This window comes from Schistocerca cancellata, chromosome 4, assembly GCF_023864275.1.
Source record: "Schistocerca cancellata isolate TAMUIC-IGC-003103 chromosome 4, iqSchCanc2.1, whole genome shotgun sequence".
Classification (NCBI taxonomy): Eukaryota; Metazoa; Arthropoda; class Insecta; order Orthoptera; family Acrididae; genus Schistocerca; species Schistocerca cancellata.
The window spans coordinates 523,590,143-523,608,873 of NC_064629.1; the positions used below are offsets into that span (position 1 = coordinate 523,590,143).

The 18,731-nt window shown below is 37.8% G+C and overlaps 1 protein-coding gene across 1 annotated transcript in view; it reads left to right on the forward strand.

The window, feature by feature from the left end:
• The window catches only part of LOC126185174 (spectrin beta chain, non-erythrocytic 2), a 315,568-nt gene that overhangs the window by 145,919 nt on the left and 150,918 nt on the right, over positions 1-18,731 (forward strand). Inside the window, exons 25-30 of the mRNA XM_049928020.1 lie at positions 162-399; positions 936-1,075; positions 1,216-1,486; positions 4,193-4,456; positions 4,543-4,673; positions 8,160-8,445. Of these exons, the coding sequence (XP_049783977.1) occupies positions 162-399; positions 936-1,075; positions 1,216-1,486; positions 4,193-4,456; positions 4,543-4,673; positions 8,160-8,445 (1,330 nt within the window). The remainder of the gene's footprint in view (positions 1-161; positions 400-935; positions 1,076-1,215; positions 1,487-4,192; positions 4,457-4,542; positions 4,674-8,159; positions 8,446-18,731) is intronic.

Consider the following 18,731-nt stretch of genomic DNA (forward strand, 5'->3'; position numbering starts at 1 on the left):
TGTAGAGGTTGTAATTGAGTTGTATAATATAATAAAGTCTAAGTAATAAGGCATAATATTGTTTTAAAGAAAATAGTAATTACTATGTAGTATTGATGACAGAGATAGGGATAGCAATGATATTAGGAGCAAATTTGTGATATGATTTATCCCTGGCACAGGTTTCATGAATTGGCTTTGCTGGGTCAGCAGCTGTTGCAACGGAACCCTAATCAGCCAGATGTGGAAGAGCTGTTGGCTCGTCTGGAACAGGAACATGAAGCAGTTATTCGTGGATGGGATGAAAAGGGAGACTGGCTCAGGCAGTGTCTTGATCTGCAGTTACTGAATCGGGAAGCAGACCAAATTGATGCTACTACTTCCAGTCATGAAGTATTCCTGGCAAACACTGAACTTGGAGTGAGTTTTGTATATGGATGTAGATAAGAATTTTTGTCCATAATAATTTTGATACATTTCTACTTTACACTGTAATTACATGCCTCTTTCTTGACTGGTCCATTGTCCATATTTTGCCTATCAGCATAGTTTGTGTAAGCCACTTCAGGGAACTTTTGGTCTAATTTTCTTGCAATAATTATGGGTTATTCCTTTATGGATAAATCTCAAAAAGTTTCAGCTCTAATGACCTGTCATCTAATTTAATGTTAGATTATCTGCCAGCCATCTGTACCATTGATAAACTGATTAGCATATGGATGCCTGTTATTCATACGTAAGTATACAGTTTTAGATGCACCTGCTAGAGAGGGAGCAGTCTTTTTAACTGATATAAATTTTAAGGCATAGTGTGTTTCAAAATTTTGTCTTTCTGTAAAGAAAACATTCCCTTTCTGTAATGTGCTGGTTAGATTTTTTGAAGTGAGTATTATATTTTTAAGTAACATTTTATTGCATTAAATATCATTTTATTATTCATATCACTTTTCATGCAGGGTTCACTGGATGATGTTGAAGCCCTAATCAAAAGACATGATGACTTTGAAAATACTTTGTTTGCACAAGATGAACGTCTCAAAGCATTTAGTGAAATGGCAGATAAGCTAATTCATGCTGGCCACTATGACAGCAAGCAGTAAGGATCATGATAATTCATTTTAGTTGTTAAGCACACTGAAGTCAATAGAATTTTGAGTTTTAGAATTAGTGATATTATGATCTCATGTAATTATGAGTTTGTGTTTCTTATAAAGCATGGTGCATGTCCTCTCTCAGTATAGATGAACGTCGGAACCAAGTAATTGCTCGACGACAGGCTGTAAAAGAGGCAGCTCAAGTACGAAGAGCAGCCCTCGTAGCATCTCGTGATTTTCAAGATTTTTCTGCTGATGTTCATGACCTACAAGGATGGCTCAGTGACAAGATGCGAACAGCTTCAGATGAATCATATCGTGATCTTTCAAATCTTGAAAGAAAACTGCAGAAACATGAAGCATTCGAAAGAGAATTAAGGGCAAATGAAGGCCAGTTACGTGCAGTCAACAAGGTAGGCAACCTTTTGACATGTTTAATATTTTTTAGCAATATTTAGCCATAAGGGCAAGTATTTATGACAGTATAAATAAAATAAATTTTTATCTTTTAAATGATTTTTTTATTTTATGTATATGATTTGTAAGATTTTAATTTTTTATCCCAGCGTTCCTTGTTCTGACGTTCAATTTGTCATGGGTAACTACTGACACTCATATGTATTATGCTATTTTGCTGTTTCATTAAAAAATTTTATGCTGAGGAAGGTGATGAGTAATGTGGAAGTGCTACTGTGCTGCAAAAAGAGTAGTGTTGAGAAAACATTTTTTAGAATAGTGGCTCTTACACGCAGGTTTCTGTCAAGTTATGTCTGCTGTGGTGTAGTATAGTACAGTTAGTTGTGAGTTGCAGTTGCCTGGTTCACATAGTCAATCTTCCTTGCATACATTTATTGTAGTGTTGTGGTTGATACCATTGTCAATTGACTAAATGTAATTTTTATTTTGTGGAACAAGTTAAATGACTGTGACACTTGAGTGCATCTGAAATTAAAATGGTAAAGCAATCTTACCAAGTACACATTGGGCATTTCAAGAAGAAATTGGGGGCACTGATGAAATTAAGTGATCAGTAAAATGAATTGAAAGCAGTCGTACTTCAAAGATAAGTATGATACAGTTTTAAAGAATAGTTTGTGTGATGTAGCCAATGGCCTTGTCGCAGTGGCATCACCAGTTCTGTCAGATCACCGAAGTTAAACATTGTCAGGCTTGGCTAGCACTTGGATGTGTGACTGTTCAGGTCTGCCAAGTGCTGTTAGCAAGCGGGGTGCACTCAGCCCCTGTGAGACCAATTGAGAAGCTACTTGACTAAGAAGTGGGGGCTCCGGTCATGAAAGCTGACAATGGCTGGGAGAGTGCTGTGCTGACCCCGTGTCCCTCCATATCCACATCCAGTAATGCCTATCGGCTGAGAATGACAGAACGGTCAGTTGGTACCTTTGGGCCTTCTGAGGCCTGTTCGGATGGAGTTATGTGATGTACCTGCTGGAAACATTTTCACTTTAATGTTGATATATACCACAAACAATTAAAAGAAAGGGGAAAACATTATACTTCAGCCAAGTTTTATAACACTATGCCAACTTGTTTGAATTCTAACAGCACTTTGTTAGGGAAGCAGTGTTGTTTGTTTCAAATACAGATTCCATTGACATTTTGCAACCTGGTTATTGAAATTTAGAATCTGACCAACATTATTCGGTACATACTTCTGTTGTTCAATAATCCCAAGATAGACATCTCATTTTGAGTTTCGTCATTAATAGTGTTGCAACTTCAGTGAACTAGTGTATGTGATGTCCAGGGCACCGATACCTCTACCACTTATCTAGAAGAAACTGTTTATGGAATAATACTGGCAATAATATTTTGAACAGGTAAGTTAGGGAAACTAGGTAACATTTAATCATCATCATATTGCAACAGACTAGATAAATAACATCAGGAAGAGGAAATAATTATGTAGAAGACTTGATGCTTATGACACACAATCACACAACAAAAATCAAATACAGTAAAATTAAATTGAAAAATTACACTTAAGTTATCCTAACATTTCAGAGAAAACCTTTTTGCTAAACATTGTAGGTTTTTCTGTCTATAAATAATAATTATAATTATCTGAAACATATGAATGACAGTTTAATTTTTCATTTTTAAGTTAAGCTTCATAATTTATCAAAAAATCAGAATATTTGCTTGCTTAGTGATAATTTATATTCTGATGTCAGATTCATATTCAATTTCCCTGAAAATATATTAACTGGATTTAATTTTTGAGTCAGTATAAAAAATTTCAGTACTCATCATGCACATTGTCCGGTTCATCCTTGACACTGTCATGATCCGTATCTACTGCAACAATATGCAATATGTCTCGTATTGAGTATTTCTGTAGTACATACTGACAAACATGTACTTTGTATTAAGTTTGTGATTATGAACAGGTTTACCACCTGTCATTCATGTAATAAACATTCTCATGGCATTTGAATGGTTTGTTATGTATTTCTGATGAAACTGACATAGCCTTGAGGCACTTAGCACCCACAAGTGCCCCCCCCCCCCCCCCCCTACTCCACATTCTTCATGCAATCCTATATTATCTTTGCCAACACTTTCACTGTATCACATATGCTTAGCAGGTAGTTGCAATAAATAATCAAACGTCCAATTTACCTTTAGAAGTAAAGCAATCACTCAACTTAGCAATAGTTGGTACACTTCAGAATTAATTGAGATGCAGTATACCCAGGGAGTCTTTAATCTTTATTCTTTTGTATTCCTTTTCTGGAATTTAGTTTAAACAGGACAGTAAAAATGTATGCTCATTGTTTATTTTTAATTTGGCTTGAGTTAACTAATAACTACATCTCTGTTCCCTTCTGAGGCACTACAGGACAAATTTCTGTGCTCATTTCCAGTCATACCCCTCATTCAAGTCATGCTATAAACCTACTTTATCACTGTCAAAGTTCTGTTATGATAGAATTTGTTTTTGGTTGTGAGGAATATAAAGTAAAACACATTCTGGATAAAGTTGTTACTTGGCCACTCTTTGCCACCTGGTGCAGGACTGAATCTCGTTTGTGAAATTTTAAAAGTTATACACTATTGTTGGAGATTCCTTGTAAATTTATTTTCTATTTTTTTTCCAGAGAGGTATGGGCCTGATCTCAGAAGGAAATTACAGAGCTCCGGAAGTACAGGCAATGCTTGAAGACCTTAATACAACTTGGGAGCGTCTTGTAGATCTTTCTTTGGATAAAGGTCGGCGGTTGCGTCAGGCTGCAGCCCAACACACATATAATCGCACTGTTGATGATGCAAGACTGAAGCTTGACGAGATTGATGCTAGTTTGCAGAGCAAAGAGCTAGGATCAGATCTGCGGCATTGTAAAGAGATGCTTAACAAGCATCAGGTATGTTAAAGTTTTTGAGTTGTTTGCTGAGTTGTGTGATAAAGTATATGATATTTGTGTCTCTAAAGGCATTTTCTTTGTAATAGGCTTTGGAGGCTGACATGAAGCAGTGGAATCAAAGAATTAATGATCTGGTAATGATGGGAGAAGAAATGGCTCATGAAGGACACTTTGATGCTGATAATATTTTGAAGGCCAGCAGGAATTGCCAAGAAAAGTATGTTGTTTGTGACATTTTCTGTTGTGATGTAGGCTTTATATGCCATTCATGGTATTGTGTGTGATGTAGCTCCTGTTTAGCTGTATTATAAATGTGTATGATATGTTTTTTAATTTTATGTGAAGCTAATTTATTGTAAGAAATAATGAGTCTGGTTATGTCTTTGTATTCTCAGTCATACCTGCACTTTTCAGATTTATTAGGCTACATGCAAATTTTGGTGAATGATGTTTACTGAGTGCCAGAAAGGCATAGAAAGAAATGAGACCATCACAAATGCTTTCATAGATTGTCCACTTGTGGGTACCCATAAACATAGACAAGAATTTGAACATTCAGTTACCTGTCTTAGCAGGGTCAGTCGACAGGAACAAACTTTTATGCGTTAAACACAAGAAGGTTAGCCTTTCAGGGGTAACAAGTTAAGGCTTTCTGAGTTGGGTTGTAATAAAGATGAACTGTAAAGGGGAGAAACACATTGCATAGTATTATCATAAGTTGAACTTCATGGGTAAAGGAGGTGGGGATGGGAGGAAGGACTTGCTTCAGTAGTGAGCAGTATTTTACTGACATACATTTTAGAACACTATATATAATCGCATGCATCTTCATGTTTTCACAGTGTAAAGACAGTTCCATAAAACTTCGGGCGTGCAGCTGCGTAAATTCAGTTTTCTCTGCTAATATTTCGGCTGAATAGTGCCCAGCCATCTTCAGAGTCAGCTCCAACACTTGCTCCGTTTGGTTAAAGCAAACACAAGTATATTTTTGAGTGCAGTTAAAAGTGTAGGTTCTTCCTTAATGACTTAAATGGGGTTGTTTTATATATTTTATGTCAAGGTCTCCATTTTATGGATAAATCTAACACATAGATACTCTTGTTGGCGCTCTACATCCATTCAATATAGGTGTACCTGTTGTTCTTCTAAGCTGATAAAAGCAAGAAATAATGAAAGGAGAAGAAGTTACAAATCACCATGTAGTTGAGGTGTTTAAAAGTTGATAGTCACATAAACTCAGCTGAAAAATGTTGTTAAGCTTTCACACGACATACTTCTTCAGAGCTCAAAAATACAGAACCGCTCCTCCTCCCACACACACATTCGTACAATTTCTCTTATTTTTCTCTATTGGTAAATACTGAAAGACATTGCTTGGAAGCTTAACAACTTTTTCAGATTTGTGTGTGTGTGTATCGACCACTTAATTCCTTACCTGTATGGTGAATTGTTACTGTTACTCATTCCATGATATCTATTCTACATAGGACTTTCTATCATCACTAGAGCAACAGATAAATAACCTGATTGATGAGTACCAGACAGACTTGTGGGAGAGTCAATCATATGAAGAACAGATACTGAATCAGGAGGCAGTATTAAGGACCTACTGCTGCAAAATATGATTTTCACATTGTAGGTTTTTGAGAGTGACTCGGGATAAAGAGATTGTGTCTGATTCATTAGAAAATCTGGGAAATAATTTGCTAACTGTTGGAAATTTAACAAAAAAAAATTTCTTTATGAAATCTCTATTGCTTTTGAGACTCATGCAGGTGTTCTACAGGAAAATAGGCTTTCATGTCTTCTGTTTAACTTAAAACTAAACGAAGTTATCAGAAAATCAGAAGAAGGCATCAAAGATATAATCAGTCTTGGATTAAAAATTACTGTTAAATGTTTTAATTTTTTCAGGATGGTGAAGTAGTATGTCTGCATTTATATAAATTTGGATACCTGTATTATCTCATCTCTAACAACTACAACAGTAAAGGGAACTGATTAGGAAAATAGTTTTTCCAATATAGACTATATTAAACACTTAGTGCTCTGTTCATTATTAAGACTTAAGAATGAAGTAATTACACTAGAGAAAATGTATAGAAGATAATGTCAAAGGTTTGTCTTTAAATATTGATGAAGAAGGTGTGTTAGATCGATAATCTACATCAGTAGAACTGGATAGTTTCATTGGAACTAGAGTATAAAATGATTTTACAGGTATCCTCCTTCAAATACCTTGGAGAATTTATACTGCCATCAGGATTATACTGTGGTGTCAGCTTAGAAAGACTAATGTAACTCCAAAAGACTTTCAAACTAAGGGAAATAACATCAATGAAAAAGCAGTGTGGTGAAATGAAGAATTAGATAATTTCAAGACAATTTTGTTAAAATCTCCATTAGAAATGATGCATGCTGGGAGTCGCCAAGTTCCAGAAAATGAAGAACCAAGGCAGAAGGAGGATGATGATGATGATGATGATGATGATGATGATGATGATGATGATAACAGCTGGAAGTTGATAGGATATTTACAGAGTTTGCAACAGAAGACTATCCAAATAATTATTTAAGATCATCAGTTACAAATAATCAAACATTAACCGGCTAGAAGATATAAAAGAAGATTTTTTAAGATTTTCTGCTGATGGCATTGTAAGAAATGGTTTAGCCTTTGGAACAGAAGTAACGAAGTACAGATTCACTCAAAAACTTAACCTGAAAAGTTGCAGTAAATGGTCAGAAGAGTAGAAAAGACACGGCATAGTGATTTCATGAAGAGAGTTTGGGAGAATAAGCAGTGTGAAAAATGTCATATTTGTTTCATCGTTGATATTCTTTTAAAGTGTCCCCCCCCCCCCCCTCCCTCTGCCCCCCCTCCCCCCTTTCCTGCAGTGCTGTTCTCCTTGGCTGGGGATGGTTGAGGTAGGTGACCATTTACAGGAGTTGGGGGAAACAGCAGGATATACTTGGTAAAATATTGTGATGCTGAAGTGTCATTCAACACTCATGACACTTGTGTTGTTGATAGTATACAGACTTACGTGAGTGGAGTACATAGGATAATATAATACCATCAATTTCAGTATTTTTATAAGGGTAGCAGATTTGACAATTGTGCTTGTATGAGGAACTGAATAATTTCTGTACTGAAAACAAGAAAAACATTACAAAAGCTCTAAGACAAAAAGGAATGAAATGGGCACAGCCAGGAGATATGATGATGAATTTCAGCAGATTAAAAATTAAGACAGAACACTTAAATTCTGACTTCTAGAACAAAAGTTTTTCTTCTACAGAAAAGCAAAACAAGAAAATTATATGTTTGAGGGGAGGGGGTGGGAAGATTGGCAAAATGATATAACTCAAGTCTTTAGGGAAACTTGTTAAAAGAAGGAAGAGAAATTAACGTATTGCTCTGTGTTTAATCTTTTTAGTGCTTTTCGTGAATTTAACCATCTTGTCTGTCAGTACTCATTTTGATGGCTTGAAGAACTGAATAAATAGGTCTCTAATAAACATTCTACTCCAGCTTGATGAAAGATGGTGGTGGTTGTCATTGCCCTATGCACAGCTTTATTTCTGATTTATTTTTTCATTTCATTTTGTCATTTGACACTTATATACAACTCACATTATGTGAAGACTCTTAAATTTAAGCCTCTGATTACCAGTCTAAGAAATAATTTTGGCTGCATAGGTTTTCTGCACTTCGTGAGCCTGCTAGACTCCGCCGAGAAGCCCTAGAGGAATCTCTACGTTTCCATAAATTTGGTTTTGAGTTGGATGCAGAGATGCAGTGGATTAGGGAGCATCTGCCACTGGCAGCTTCTGAAGCTTTAGGACAGAATTTGCACCAAGCTCAGTCCCTGCACAAGAAACACAGAAAACTGGAAGAGGAGATAGCTGGGCACCAGCCAATGATTGATCGTACCATGGCCTCCGGCCAAGCTCTTATTGAACAAAAGCATCCTGAAACTAAGCAGGTAATTATTTTTAAATTGTACAAATTAAGTATCAAAGTGAAATTTCAGTCTATACTTATGAAATGAGCATTGAGGAGATCATTGTGGGAAATACCACATTGTCATTGTGGCGAGGTCCTAGTGAAAGTGGTTTGCCATTGCATTCTTCTGACATTATATGTGAAGCCAAATTACTGAGCATAATGTCTCCATCTAGTGAATGGATCACCATGAAGAGAACATATAATTACACTCAATGAAAAACTGTGGGGATTCATAGGATATTACCCGGGGCACTGGCACAATGTTTGGTGATCAAGAACTGTACTCCCTTGCTGACACATACTAGTGATGAAAATTTCTTCCCATACATGAACAAATGTCACAAGCAATGGAAAAAAAATTCTCTCTCTCTCTCTCTCTCTCTCTCTCTCTCTCTCTCTCTCTCTCTCTCTCTCTCTCTCTCTCTAAGAAAGTGAAGGTGTGCAGAGAATGTTGTGTTTTACAAAAGGGCTGCAGTCGTCTGTAGTATATCTTCAGCAGTATAACCTAATTATGAAGTTGCTCAAAATAACTAATAAATCTGAATCCAGTAGGCCAAAACTAAGACACACTGTCATTACTTATGAGTCTTGACGACTATGACTCGTATTGTGATGCTTGAGGTATTCAGTAATCAAGCTTCACTAATAAAATGAAATTATACTTCCCCTCCTTCTCTTCTCTAGTACAATTAAATATGTGTGTAAAGCAAAGGAAAAGTTATACAAGGGGAATGATGGCTTAAATGCATTGAAGGTAAGAGGGAAGCTGATGATAATATTCTTTTCAAATACATCTGGTGCCCTGATTGCTGCATGCAGTGCATTTAGTTAATCATTGCATGAAGTAGTCTTATTTTTAACACAAAATCAAGCACTGTCCTGTGATAATGTGAAATGCAAAAAATTAGAGAGAGAGAGAGAGAGAGAGAGAGAGAGAAGAAAATAATTAACCTTTGCAACTTAACACTGTAGAAAGGTGATGTGTTATTTTGTGAATTACTGACAGCATAGCTACCAATAAAAGAAAGATTACTGGTAAAAACCAAAGGGCACCTTAAAGTGAGGAATATGTGAAAATATTGCTGAAGACATCATTCTATATTTTTTCATTTTCTTTAAATAGATTTGAAATGTTACTCTACTTCACTCACTATGAAAATTTGAATTTCCTGATCAAGAATGCATGGCGGAATTAACTAAAGTTCTTTAATGTAGTTGAAGTAATTGTGATTGGGCTGCTGATATTTGTTTGTGATAGACTTTGTATCAGGAAATTTATTATCTTTGTGTTCAGTATATCTGTTAAAGCATACCTCGTGTTGATATCGTTGACCTACAATGATTTTTAGAAAAAAATGTTTATTGCAGGTGTATTTTATCTATTTTAGTTCTTGCTATCTAATTATTGCTTTTTCCCTAGATGGCTCTCATATTACTCCTGGGAATAATCATGGCATAAGGTAAAAATGGTGAATTTGCACGTTCACAGAAGCATGATTTTATTTTTGTTAGCAGCATGAATTTTATGTTTATTTTAAATGTTAATTTTTTAATTCAAAACAAAGCGAGCAGTTATTAGAGGAATAGCTCTTAATAGTAGCTAAATTTTTTGTCCTTAAGCACTACATCTGACAGCTGTCAGTGTGGCATAAGTATCTTTTCTGTATTGTTCCCAAACAGGTGTTTAACATTTGTTGATTTTACCATTTCCTTATTCCTATTGTCACAGAATAGTGTGTATTTCATGGTGTTGGGTTAAATGTGCTTAGTTTCAGGACTTATATATGAAACACTGATCTGGTTTGCAGCTTTTGTCCAGTTACCTGTCTTTCTTTGTATACTAAAGAAAATGCTTACTCACGACATGTTTCTCTCTCTCTCTCTCTCTCTCTCTCTCTCTCTCTCTCTCTCTCTCTCTCTCTCTGTGTGTGTGTGTGTGTGTGTGTGTGTGTGTGTGTGTGTGTGTGTGTGTGTGTGTGTGTAATGTAATTAATAAATTATGTTTAAGTTGTTTTAATTAAGGTTGATCTGATGCAAAAACTTGGTATTTTTTCATCCTTCTTCTTCTTCTTCTTCTCCTCCTCCTCCTCCTCCTCCTCCTCCTCCTCCTCCTCCTCCTCCTTTTTCTTCTTTGACCCTCTTGATCCCTTGATATGTGTACTTCATGTGCTACTTTGAGCATCTAATCTGTAATCTCTTTTATACCCACTCATGATCCAACACACCTTCATTGTGGTCTACAGTTCACAGACATCTTTGAATTTGGTAAATGCGTTATGAAACACACCCAAAGAGTAGTAGTCTCTGGGTCTCAGGGAAGCCAGGAAATAGGTCAACCTATACTGATCTAATATCTTGGAAAAGTGTTGTTCAAGATATGAGTGTTGATGGTTAGCTAATTTAGGGGCACATAAGGGTATACTGTCCCATCAACTGTCTTCTGAAAAAAGTAAGATCAGATAACATGATTTATCATGAGACAATGCCGCACAATAAAGTTTATGGTAACATCCACACACACACGTAGTTGCTTTGTCAGGAAATACCACCTTCATTGACAAATGTTCATTTCACTCCAAAAGTTGAACAATCTGCTTGATATATAGTGTACATTTCATTCTATCTTCTGGTATAAATGCCTGCAGCAGCTGCTGTAATCATGGGTACAGCTTCAGGTTGTTTTGGAGTGCTATATATGGTCATATAAGGGACACAGTTCATATGCTTCAGTGATGAATGCTAGAATTCTGGTGAAGTACATTTGATATCTTCATCCTTTTCTAGGTACAACTCTAAGAAGCTTCATATCCAAACAACTTGTGTCAATAAAGCTATTGTACTGCTTTTTTATTGATGATTTTGGGAATGGTTCTTTGTCATGTTGCGTAATGAAATTCCTCTTTACTTTGTGTTTAATCTGGTTTCAATATGCTGCTTCAACCATTGAGCTTTTTAAAAAGTCACTTGAAGAGATATGAATTTTCACCTCCTGCTCTTTTCATCGGTTGTACTTTGGACAAAGTAATATATTGTCCGACTCCTCTTGAAATCTACTCTATCAGAATTTTAACAGTTAATTTCTCCATGATGCACGATACCTTTCTTACAATATCTGACACAGGAGTTCAGTGAAGATCTCCATGATGAAACCCACTTTGAAAATGTGACCCTCTTCTGTAGATCATACCAATTTCTTTCAGTACTACCTGGTAAGGGTCCCTGACTGATAACCACTGCTCAAAAAGGGGTCAAGTAAGTGTTTACATAAGCTGTATCTTCTGGGCGAATTATGTTTCCTTAGGATTCTTTCAATGAATCTGTCTGGTATCTGCTTTTCCTACAACTAGTTTTATGTGGTTAGTCCAAGATATTTTATGATGTTACTGTTTCCAGAAATTTATCACCAATTGTATAATAGAATAATAATAAATGTTTCCACCTGTTTACACACAATGTGTTTTCATTTATGTAAAGGCTCAACAACCAGTCCTTGCTCAGTGTTGATCCTCTGCAGATCTTCTTACATTTCAGTCCAATATTGTGGCATTGCAACTTCCTATATACAATAGCGTCATCCACAAACAGCCTTGAGGAGCTTCTAGCCAGATCATTTATGTGTACAGTCATGTAACACTTCCTTAGGGTATTTCTGAAATTACTTTACCAGACAGTTTTGGCCTGTTAATAACTACTTGTTGAGTTTTGTCTGGTTGGAAGCTCTGAATCCAGTCACAAAGTTGGTCCAGTAATCAGCAGACTTGTATTTTGTTCACTAAGTGGCAAAGTAAAACTGTATAGAATGGTTTTTGGAATGCGAGGAACATGACATCAACCTGGACTTGCTGTCCAACTTCTGGATCTCATGAACGAACATAGTCAGTTGAATTTAATGACAACACTGCAGAATACATGGTTTTCATTATCCACAACAGATCAAGTGAATGTGGACAAGATTCCATAATTGTACAACAGGAAGACTTTAGTGATTTGAGGCTATAATTATGTCTATAAGTCTGATGAGCCTTCTATAAAATGGGAATGCCCTGCAACTTTTGTCAGTTACTTACAACACTTCATTGCTCCAGTAACTTACAATAAACTGCTGCTAGAAAGAAAAGAATGTGTTCTGCTTAATCTCCATGGAATATTACAGGTACCTAATCAGTTCCAGTTGCCTTCTGCTGTCAAATCATTTTGTTGACTTCCTATTTCACAATCACTTCTATCAATATCTGGCATTTTGGCATTCATGAGATGACTGAAAGGAAGGAAGCATATGTATATTATTCCACAGTGAAACAATTTTGGATGACTGTGTTCAATTTTTGTGCCTTCCCTCTCATTTATTGTTTTGGTTCAGAATGATCAGTGAGTGACTGTGTAAATGATTTTGAACCAGTTATGGTCTTTGTGCAAAACTAAAACTTCTTAGAATTTTATGTAATAACATAATATCTTTTAAAAATCATTCTGCCACTACAGCTTATGAGGCATGTGAACCTTAGAAATGACAGATGTATATGTTTCACCCACCTCTGATGCTTACCTTTCACATTCAGGATCTGCAGTAACATCACTAGATACTTTGACGTTCTTTCTGGCAATAAATATACCACTGCCGTTGGTGCCCATCCTGACCTTGTAAGATAGTTTCCCATCAAAATATGAGATTTTGCTGCTATTCACTTCTGGGTTCATCAAGCTTTGTTTCTTGTCCTATGTGGCCACGTTAAATGTTCAGAAGTGTAAGTCATTCTGGGAATTTGTCATAGAAGCTCTTGCAGTAAACTGTTACAATATTATCAAATTTATCTTTCTGATCCGCAAGGACTATGTTGTTCTAGCAGTTTTCACTGTGCTGAGGCCCCAGTTTGACTGGGCTGAGGGGTTGTGTCATTGGGAGTGGGCAAAGGAAGTTAGAAGGCATGGAGATGAAGGGAGAGTTGTGGAGTGGCTGATGGCTGCGAAAATTAGAGACAGCAGGTGCATGGGATAGGTATGTGGCTCCAGTGTGCTTACTGTGGCCACAATGAATTGGGATGGGGAGATAGAATAGAGGAACAGGGAGATTATGGGGAAGAGGATGTTAGAGCAGGATAAGTGAAGTTGGGATCATGGGGCAGGGGTGGTTGTGGTGTGGAATAGGGGATAGCAGATTTTTAATCCAGAAGGATTATAGGATTTAATAATACGTTGCAAGAACAACTTCTTTGTATAAAATTCAGAGAAGCTGGTGAAGAATCCAGATGCCACAGGTTGTGAAGCAGCTACTGAAATAGTGCCTGTTGTGCTCAGAAGTGTATTACAAAATCGTCAACAGTGCCCTTGGCCACAATTTGGCAGTTGTTGTTCATTCAGATGAACAGCTGACTGGTGGTGATGCCCTCATAAAATGCTGTGCAGGAGAGCTGGTATATGATAGGACTACTTTCACTGGTGGCTTGTCCTCTGATAGGATATATCTGAATTAGAATACACAGTGTGGATACCATGAACAGGTCTCGCAGTTGTGTCTTCCACAGGGACATGATCATGCACCAAAGGGTCAGTGGTAGGTGTGACATAATGATGGACTTGGATATTTTGTAGAGTATGTGGGTGGGATAGTAAATCAGAAAACTTGAATGTTGCATCTAGAGTTCTCTTCTAGATGCTGGAGGGCAAATCTCTCAATTTGGGAGATAGTATTTGGTTCAGGTATGGCTGCACAGTAACAGAAGGTAGCAAATGTGGTTCAGGGGCTACCTGTGCCTTGGGAAGATATTTCCCTAATATGATGCTGAGGGATAGGGATTGGTGTACTCTGAAGATCTGAAGGTAATTCTGAAAGTATGGGTGGCATCAAGATAGGAGAATTTTTAAGGTTGGGTCTTTGGAGAGGGATGGAGGAGGGGAGGGGGGAGGGTGCTGATTCTATAGGCTAGGCAGCATTTAATGAGCAGGGTGTGGGACTGGCCTTTATCTAGAAATGGGATACATTACTGAACTTATTTAGATGGATGAAGTAGGGGTCCATGATAATGGGGACAATGTGAGGGTGAATAGATTTGGAGGTAAAATAAGGTAATTTTCTATTTAAATAATAAATGAAAAATGCTAGTTTGCTTTTGTTCTGCAGTATTAGTTTTTGTTCTGTCGACCAGTTTTTGGCTTAAAAGGCTATCATCAGACATTTATTGACTCAGTAAATGTCTAATGATGGCCTTGTAAGCCAAAAACTGGTTAACACAATAAATTGCTACTATAGAACAAAAGCAGCCTAGCACTTTTCATTTATTATAATGTTATTCTACCAAGAACTGACAGAAGATTCATTTAATATTTTTGAATAATGTTTAACTGTAATATAGTAACCTGAAGGTAGAGTACATAGGTGAATTATGTCTGCTACATTTAAAGCAGCCGCGACTTGTGCTGTAGGTTGCTGCAAAAGTCCAGTATGGCTATCCTGGTTGAGGGTGGTAATGTGCAGAGAAGCTAGAAGGTAGACATATAGAAATAGGTGAATTGAGTATAAGAATGAGAGAAAGCAGATATAGATTGCAGGATAGTAACAAAGGCTGGATGGTATGAAGCATAGGACAGAAGAGAGCCATGTGTTGATAAAAATATTGTCATGAAAATTCATTGATGGAATATAAATAATGGGAGTAAAGGTAAAAAGTCACTGTATAGTTGAGACATTTAGTTGTCAATAAGCACAAAAAAAGACTGAGAACTATGCTAAGCTTTCAGATGGATCCTTCACAGCCAATGAAATACAAATGGATATAAACAAATGCACTTGGATGACTATGTTGTTCTGGCTGACTACATTGTGCTAGTTCAACTGAAATGAGTGATTTTGTTCAGTTGAGCAGGCAAGCGAAGGAAGGAGGTGGGGAATGGGAGGAAGGGTGTTCTGTAGTGGGGACGGAGAGGCATCAGGTGCAGGCTACACGGGTAGCAGGGGTTGTGTGGCATGGGCTGGGCGGTTTTTTAGGTTAGATGGCCTTGGGCAAGTACAGAAAGGGCAACAGCTTCAACGGGTGCGGGGCAAAGTCAGGACATGCAGGGACCAAGCAGCAATCGGTATTGTAATTGTAAACTGTCGAAGCTGCATTGGTAAAGTAACGGAACTTCAAGCGCTGATAGAAAGCACCGAAGCTGAAATCGTTATAGGTACAGAAAGCTGGCTGAAGCCAGAGATAAATTCTGCCGAAATTTTTACAAAGGTACAGACAGTGTTTAGAAAGGATAGATTGCATGCAACTGGTGGTGGCGTGTTTGTCGCTGTTAGCAGTAGTTTATCCTGTAGTGAAGTAGAAGTGGATAGTTCCTGTGAATTATTATGGATGGAGGTTACACTCAACAACCGAGCTAGGTTAATAATTGGCTCCTTTTACCGACCTCCCGACTCAGCAGCATTAGTGGCAGAACAACTGAGAGAAAATTTGGAATACATTTCACATAAATTTTCTCAGCATGTTATAGTCTTAGGTGGAGATTTCAATTTACCAGATATAGACTGGGACACTCAGATGTTCAGGACGGGTGGTAGGGACAGAGCATCGAGTGATATTATACTGAGTGCACTATCCAAAAATTACCTCGAGCAATTAAACAGAGAACCGACTCGTGGAGATAACATCTTGGACCTACTGATAACAAACAGACCCGAACTTTTCGACTCTGTATGTGCAGAACAGGGAATCAGTGATCATAAGGCCGTTGCAGCATCCCTGAATATGGAAGTTAATAGGAATATAAAAAAAGGGAGGAAGGTTTATCTGTTTAGCAAGAGTAATAGAAGGCAGATTTCAGACTACCTAACAGATCAAAACGAAAATGTCTGTTCTGACACTGACAATGATGAGTGTTTATGGAAGAAGTTCAAGGCAATCATAAAATGCGTTTGAGACAGGTACGTGCCGAGTAAAACTGTGAGGGATGGGAAAAACCCACCGTGGTACAACAACAAAGTTAGGAAACTACTGCGAAAGCAAAGAGAGCTTCACTCCAAGTTTAAACGCAGCCAAAACCTCTCAGACAAACAGAAGCTAAACGATGTCAAAGTTAACGTAAGGAGGGCTATGCGTGAAGCATTCAGTGAATTCGAAAGTAAAATTCTATGTACCGACTTGACAGAAAATCCTAGGAAGTTCTGGTCTTACGTTAAATCAGTAAGTGGCTCGAAACAGCATATCCAGACACTCTGGGATGATGAAGGCATTGAAACAGAGGATGACACTCGTAAAGCTGAAATACTAAACACCTTTTTCCAAAGCTGTTTCACAGAGGAAGACCGCACTGCAGTTCCTTCTCTAAATCCTCGCACAAACGAAAAAATGGCTGACATCGAAATAAGTGTCCAAGGAATAGAAAAGCAACTGGAATCACTCAACAGAGGAAAGTCCACTGGACCTGACGGGATACCAATTCGATTCTACACAGAGTACGCAAAAGAACTTGCCCCCCTTCTAACAGCCGTGTACCGCAAGTCTCTAGAGGAACGGAAGGTTCCAAATGATTGGAAAAGAGCACAGGTAGTTCCAGTCTTCAAGAAGGGTCGTCAAGCAGATGCGCAAAACTATAGACCTATATCTCTGACGTCGATCTGTTGTAGAATATTAGTTTTTTGCTCGAGTATCATGTCGTTTTTGGAAACTCAGAATCTACTATGTAGGAATCAACATGGATTCCGGAAACAGCGATCGTATGAGACCCAACTCGCTTTATTTGTTCATGAGACCCAGAAAATATTAGATACAGGCTCCCAGGTAGATGCTATTTTACTTGACTTCCAGGAGGTGTTCGATACAGTTCCGCACTGTCACCTGATAAACAAAATAAGAGCCTACGGAATATCAGACCAGCTGTGTGGCTGGATTGAAGAGTTTTTAGCAAACAACACAGCATGTTGTTATCAATGGAGAGACGTCTACAGACGGTAAAGTAACCTCTGGCGTGCCACAGGGAAGTGTTATGGGACCATTGCTTTTCACAATATATATAAATGACCTAGTAGATAGTGTCGGAAGTTCCATGCGGCTTTTTGCGGATGATGATGTAGTATACAGAGAAGTTGCAGCATTAGAAAATTGTAGCGAAATGCAGGAAGATCTGCAGCGGATAGGCACTTGGTGCAGGGAGTGGCAACTGACCCTTAACATAGACAAATGTAATGTACTGCGAATACATAGAAAGAAGGATCCTTTATTGTATGATTATATGATAGCGGAACAAACACTGGTAGCAGTTACTTCTGTAAAATATCTGGGAGTATGCGTGCGGAACGATTTGAAGTGGAATGATCATATAAAATTAATTGTTGGTAAGGTGGGTACCAGGTTGAGATTCATTGGGAGACTCCTTAGAAAATGTAATCCATCAACAAAGGAGGTGGCTTACAAAACACTCATTCGACCTATACTTGAGTATTGCTCATCAGTGTGGGATCCGTACCAGATCGGGTTGACGGAGGAGATAGAGAATATCCAAAGAAGAGTGGCGCGTTTCGTCACAGAGTTATTTGGTAACCGTGATAGCGTTACAGAGATGTTTAACAAACTCAAGTGGCAGACTCTGCAAGAGAGGCGCTCTGCATCGCGGTGTAGCTTGCTCGCCAAGTTTCGAGAGGGTGCGTTTCTGGATGAGGTATCGAATATATTGCTTCCCCCTACTTATACCTCCCGAGGAGATCACGAATGTAAAATTAGAGAGATTAGAGCGCGCACGGAGGCTTTCAGACAGTCGTTCTTCCCGCGAACCATACGCGACTGGAACAGGAAAGGGAGGTAATGACAGTGGCACGTAAAGTGCCCTCCGTCACACACCGTTGGGTGGCTTGTGGAGTATAAATGTAGATGTAGATGTAGATGTAGATGTAGATGTAGGAGTTACAGGACAGCTGGTATATGATAAAACTGCTTTCACAGGTGGCCATGACTAGGTTAGGATAGGACAGGATATGTTTGCTATAAGACTGGAGTAGGACATGTAAAAGCAAAACATGCAACATTTTCAACAAATGTGAATAGTTAGAGAAAATTGAGCACTGCTAATTATTTTGGAGCTAGGAATAAACTGCCTTTGAGAACATAAATGTGTGTTTATGTCATTCCAGTATGTGGCATATTTGTTTGTATGTATGATATTGTTGACATTGTTATAATAGTGAGACTGACAGTATGATTCACATTTGTAGGATTTCCATTGCTTCTCTTACATATTATCTTTCATGTTTAATGCCCCACATCTCACTTTTTTTTTAGTCTAAACATT